Source organism: Rhizophagus irregularis, chromosome 11 (assembly GCF_026210795.1).
Source record: "Rhizophagus irregularis chromosome 11, complete sequence".
Taxonomy (NCBI): Eukaryota; Fungi; Glomeromycota; class Glomeromycetes; order Glomerales; family Glomeraceae; genus Rhizophagus; species Rhizophagus irregularis.
In genome coordinates, this window is record NC_089439.1 from 1,565,472 (window position 1) to 1,571,719 (window position 6,248).

Genomic DNA, 6,248 nt, shown 5'->3' on the forward strand with positions numbered 1-6,248 from the left:
GCAGTTTACGATGAAAAGAAATAAGCCAACCGTGACCCTCAGGGTCACAGTCTCGTTGTTCGTGATGAATATTACACTAATTTTGTACTAGTAAGGTGTAACTGTTTAGAATTTAGTAGTGCAGATCATATAAGCCACATAGGGTAGACAAAATCAGCCCATTCCAATAATGCCTTAAGACTGTACCAACGATGATCTCCTAATTTAGGCCGATGGTACGATTTGGGACATGGTTGATTTGGTCTACAACAAAGATTCTATATAGGATCGGATATTAGTAATTCAATTATGGTTACACGAATTCTACATTAATTAGTGATCAAAAAAACTTTACTCTTTTTTTTGTTACTTATTTCGAAATAACAAGCGAGAAAATAATAGTTGAAAACAGTAATAGTTGGCAGGTGGAGTAACAAGACAAATAGTTAACATACCAAAAGGATATAGAATATGGAATATACACTTGGGTACTTTTCTGAAATGAGAAGCATCGGACAAAAAAAGATGACGACGTAACAAATTATTATTTAGTTTGTACATTGCTTTTAATACTGAGACCGGACCCAAATATTTACCATCACGTTTAACGATTATGTTTTCACTAGCATGATTCGATTTAGGTTTAGTTATTTTTTCTTTTTCAGGAATTTCATTAAGAATCCATTCTTCAAGTTTTTTCAACGTAATAATCCCACTCTTTCCCTTTTTCTCGTCGTCTATAACAATAGCTACTGTGAGTTTACCATCGATAATATCTGTGACCTATGATTATAAAAAATTAGTTTCCATTTTACCGATAACCCATCCTTTTGTTAAGCATCACGTACCTCAATTTCACGATCAACAAATGTCGACCCATAATTTTTTATTATACATAACCAATCACCCTTTTTAATAATTTCCCATTCAATTGTCTGTTTCAGTTCATCACCGCTACTAGGCAGAGGATGTTTATCTGGAGGAAAATTGTTAAATCAACATATAAGTTGTACTGCCGTACGGATTTTACAATCAAATAAGGCCTCACCAATAGTTGATCTTCCTCGAGGGCTTGGACTATCAAATAATAAAGTACTAGCGTGTTCATCTTTATTAAAAAATGTTTAATCATGATACTATTAAAATGTACAATAGCTCTATAATCACTCACCCGTAGTACTAATGCTGAACGATTTAAACGAACCAGATAACCTCACCTCGTCAACTAAGTCCATAATACTATTTGCAGATTTATATTTTATTCCGAATACATTCATAAGAATTTCTATGGTCCAGCGAAGAAAGGCCTTGCCATTTACATTTTCTTTTCGAATTTTTTCAATGTCATTTTGATCAAAGTTGTAATCATTAACCTTCGATTCGAGAAAACAAATGACTTCGTCTGAAGTCCATTTTTGAGGCGGCTTTTCGTCAGGAGGAGCACTTGTCATGACCCTGTACGTGTAAAGGCCCATTATTGATAAAGTTACGTATTTATATTCAATTTTTAATTGGAACTGAGCCATTTCCTCGAAGGTTAAAGTCAATCCAAAATTAACTCCTTTCCCACGACAAACCTGAATCATTGGTCAATCGCTGCGCCTAATAAGATAATGATCCTAATTTGACTAGTACTGCGGCGAATGAGAAGATTTTCTGTTACCCACTTTTATTTGATACCTTAATTACCATAAAAGGCATAACCCAAAAAATGTTTCATTAATATAAATGTGACATGTCCCGATTATACAGTACTTATGTGCAAATTAATCATCACAAAAAGCTTAGCAGTTAGTCGTTTACTAATTGATGATTTATGTTCGTACAACTAGTTACTGCGCTGTATAAATAAATGTCATGAACTGTGTGTATATTGTATCTCAAATGAATACCGAAAAAATTTGCATCAATATAGTTATTTATTTACAGGAAAATGCAATAGAAAATGAATAAACAAGCGGGTTGAGATCATCAACAACATTACAATTTACTGTGTTACAATCATATTAATAGTCGGAATATAATTCTCATATAAGTCATGCGAGAAGACTGTGAACCGCCACATCTGAAATTGTATTAACTTCCCATGACAAATAAACCCTCTTCGGATAATCGAACTGAGTATGCTTCCCGTATTTCCATCTCTAACTTTCTATTCTGTATTCTTTATTCTTATATGGTTCGATCACAAAAGCATTCCCTCCAATGAACTTTGTGCATATAGCTGTCATGATTCTACAGATAACGTACTTTTTTGTGCGTGCCGTTAATCTATTATCAAGTATAAATTTGTACGCAAACGGTGAGAAAGATGTGCCAATAACTGCGGTGTAGTAATATGGCCAACAATTTGTAGCCTACATTATTTATTGCTGATTGATGGACTAAGTAACCCATTCTCTTTTTTTTGAAATTCGTTTTAATGGTGGAAAATAAACATTTACAGAACTCGTTGTATGACAGATATGTCCTTCACATTAATGCAAGAGGGTAGTTCCGATATATTGTTGACCTTCTCTATGTAGCTAGTAAATCCACATAGCACGGTTTTCGGAAAATAGTTTTGCCGTTAGTTATCTAAACTAAAAGGCACGTGCTTTCTCATCATGTGACACGATGAACAATGTTTAGAGTGTCATGTGCCTCCTAGCCATGTAGAGTACTTTTCGAGAAGATCAGTTTCTCTTTTTAATGTAGGCGGGTCTTTGACCTCTGATCAAGTGTTTCTCTTTATACATAGCTACTTTCTTGTATTGTACACATTATGTATTCCACTTCTCACGACCTACTATAAATAAAAAAAAAAAGCGAATCAGAGCCATGCGTACACAGAAAGTTTATAGTGTAATAAGAGTAATATTTCTTTTTTGATTTTTGAATACGGAATAAATAAAACGAGTTATACAAAATGCGGATGTACATGGTTATCTTTTGGGCACAAAGAATTAAGTATTTCATTTAGAAAAATCCTAACAGAAGAACATATTAACCTTGGTTCCCGTTTTTGCTATAAAAGGAATGCATCCAATTACCAGAATATGTAATATTAAGATATTCATTTTCAAGATATAATATACTCCTTATTTTTAAAGTTACACAGTAGATACAAGTGTCTGGGCAACATTATGGAAGACCTTGGCCGACATTATGAATTAACGCATTACATTCTCTTATAGTGTGATATATTTGTCTGGTGCAGATTACAGTTACCAATACGAAACATCTTCCACGTATTGATACTAGACCGTATTTTGATGTATATTTTTTTGAAAACAGTTCCCTGTATATTTTTCTTCACTTCGTTCAGAAAATCATACAGATTTTTCCTGCAGACATGATTAATGTATTTCATATACGTATATATCTCGTAAAAAAATGTATACAAAATATCTTCATGATTTTTCGAGGAACGAGGAGGCTAATTTAGCCCATTCCATGAAATTATGAAGGGAGTGTCACGTGATTTAATCATAATTTATTCGGATATATAAACTAAACGACACTTATTCATTCATAATACATTTTGCCCAACAACGAGACCCTTGACCTGAGATCACAGTTACCTTGGATCTGGTGAACCCAAGGCAGTCTAACTGGTCAGGGTAGATAGATATATCTTGCCTAGAAGGATCGGACAATTTCAAGAACGTTGAGTATATGGGACCAGTTGGTAAAATTTTTGTCGGTAAGTTTTAGTTATACATTTTTAGTCGAACATTTTTAGTTGAACATTTTTAGTAGTACAATTTTAGTCGTAAATTTTGAATTTTGTATTATTTATTAGTAATTATAAAATCATGCAATTTCAGCTAATTTCAACCATTTAGACCCTCAAAATAGTCAAATCAAAATTATTTCAGTTTTGTGTATAGTAAAGTTTGCGAAAATAACCATATTAGTATCTTTTTTTTGTGATAATATCGAATAAATAATTGACAAATGATCGGCAAAATGATCAGCGATAATGTGATAATATGAGGATGTCCGCCCTGTTGTTCCAAGTGGTTGGTAATATGGACATCAAGTAGATTGTTGTTATCCATTATGATCTGAGGAATTGAAAAGCAAAGTAAACCACCATTTATATTCATCAACGGTATCCGGTTTACGGCTAGCACTGTCCAACGCTAAATGTATAATGTGCTTTATGATTTATATTTGATCAGGTGCATTATGAATAATTTTCTGTATTAGGTGTAGATGATGATCATTGCCCAAAAACTAGGCCATGCCTACGAAGTAAATTTTCGAATAACGAGACTGTGGCCAATGGGTCACGGTCGCCTTATCATAATTCCACTAAACTGTCCAATATGTTTTACGAAAAGTATCATATTTATTAAGTCAACGGTATAATTCAGAAATTTAATAAGATTATGGAATACGTTTTCGTTTGCCATCACAAACACTATATAAAATAAAATATGTGCCCCTTAGACAGTCTACGACTGATAGTATATTTTTTCGTATAAGAATAGTGAAACAACATCATGTACAAAAATAAATTAGAAGGGGACGTTAAACATTTCTTGTACTAAACATTTCTTGTACTACACAATAAAAGTGGTAATTCAACAGTTTTTCTTGTGATCGCATGACATATAATACACATATCAGACGAGATTAAGTAAACACTACGAATAACTTAGATCATCCATTATTATAACGAAAGAATTGTTGTTACACAAATCAGTTCAGAAGAAACGTGTCATTGACATATATAAAACAAGTAATCATCGACATTGTTCCGAATGAACTTAAATAGGCCATTTGAAAAATATCTGGTCATAGTTGCTGATGGTGTGGATTGAACACGTCTTTTTTTTTACAAACCATAATCTATGTTGTCTATAGATAAGCGGGATAATTAAAAATGTCGAAAAAAAAAATGGAAGTCATAAATAAATGACTACGGTTATAATTAATGGCGTAGTTACTGCGGAGTCTGTCTCTGAAACTAATACCAGCTTCTACCTACTAGCGTCACTGCAACAGAAGAAAAAATGCTCCCACTCAAGCTGAAGTGGTTCGAAAATATAAAACGAAGGTGCTTGTACATTTCTTGCGTAAGGAGTGCTTGACGAGGATGACTTGAAGATCATTGAAAAAGAAAAGATTACTGGCGTGCTTTCTCAAGAAAACCGAAGAAAACTTCACAGTTTTGGTTTAAGTTTTGGACCCGCTTCAGACCTTGCGAGCTTCGCTAAGGAACTTGGCAATCGTAAATTAAAGTCGTTCTCTTTGTACAGGAGTTTGAAAGACTTAAGTGATGTGCCGGAGAAATATGGGATTGTTAGCGGAGATATAACTCGCATTCCACACTTCATACCACGTAAGTAATATCAGATTAAAGGAGTTCTTTTTTATATACTGTATCTCGAGCTCACAAATAATAAAGCCACCCCGACATCAACGAAAGCGAATATAATTGGTGAAGAAAACACTGGCCGTGTTGACAATGCAATCAAAAAAAATATCAGCGAGGGTATCTATAGCACGAGCAGGATTGAGTATCGAATTCCCTAACAGATTTTAGAGGTTATGGGGTCTATTAAAATAGAGCACTAGGTAGCGAGGAGCCCGCAAAGTAGATATTATTGTCAGACCAAAGATATTTAGGAGATACACTTTAGTGAAACTGGCCATAATGAAACTGGCCAAATTACATACTGTATTTGCATCAGAATCAACTGATTTCCAATGTTTCTGTCTGCAGAACCACCACGCTACTTTCTAGAGATCAACGTTTTATTGGATTTCGGGTGAAGCCTAGGCTCCGCCTATGAAGTAGTTTCACTGGAATACATAGGACCGCATTAAGAATTTCTTCGTCTGCCTAAGCGTATACACTTGGTAGTGTTATTTTTTGTTCGACAAGTCATACATAATTTCTGTACTACTACTATACAGGGAAAATTCTGTGAATAAAATTCACAATTTCGACGAAAAGTCACGTGATGGAATTCTGTGAATAAAATGCACAATTTCGATAAAGATGCCATAAAGTTATATTAAAAATTTGAGTTCAGATCGGAATTATATGTATTCTTCGGGCTCCTTTATAGCATTGAATTTATTAAATTGGAATATCTTTACTGCTTTTTTCCGTTTTACATTGGCGAACTCCTATCAATCGTCGATCACTAAATACATCGTACAAGTTTATCAATAGCAAGAAGTATACTGCATTTTACAATAACAATATGGAAAACTTAACTATTCACGGGAAAGTCCATGGTAGTTGAAAAAAGAGACACAACGTGACACTC

The 6,248-nt window shown here is 33.9% G+C and overlaps 1 protein-coding gene across 1 annotated transcript; it reads right to left on the reverse strand.

Annotated features, from left to right (window-relative positions):
• Positions 1 to 345: 345 nt before the first annotated feature.
• On the reverse strand, positions 346 to 1,505 carry OCT59_002879 (uncharacterized protein; the record flags this gene model as incomplete). The annotated part of the gene is made up of 4 exons (XM_025311303.2): positions 346 to 762; positions 828 to 955; positions 1,028 to 1,087; positions 1,151 to 1,505. The coding sequence occupies 4 exons, from the start codon at positions 1,503 to 1,505 to the stop codon at positions 346 to 348; spliced, it is 960 nt and encodes a 319-aa protein (XP_025173097.2).
• Positions 1,506 to 6,248: the final 4,743 nt, after the last annotated feature.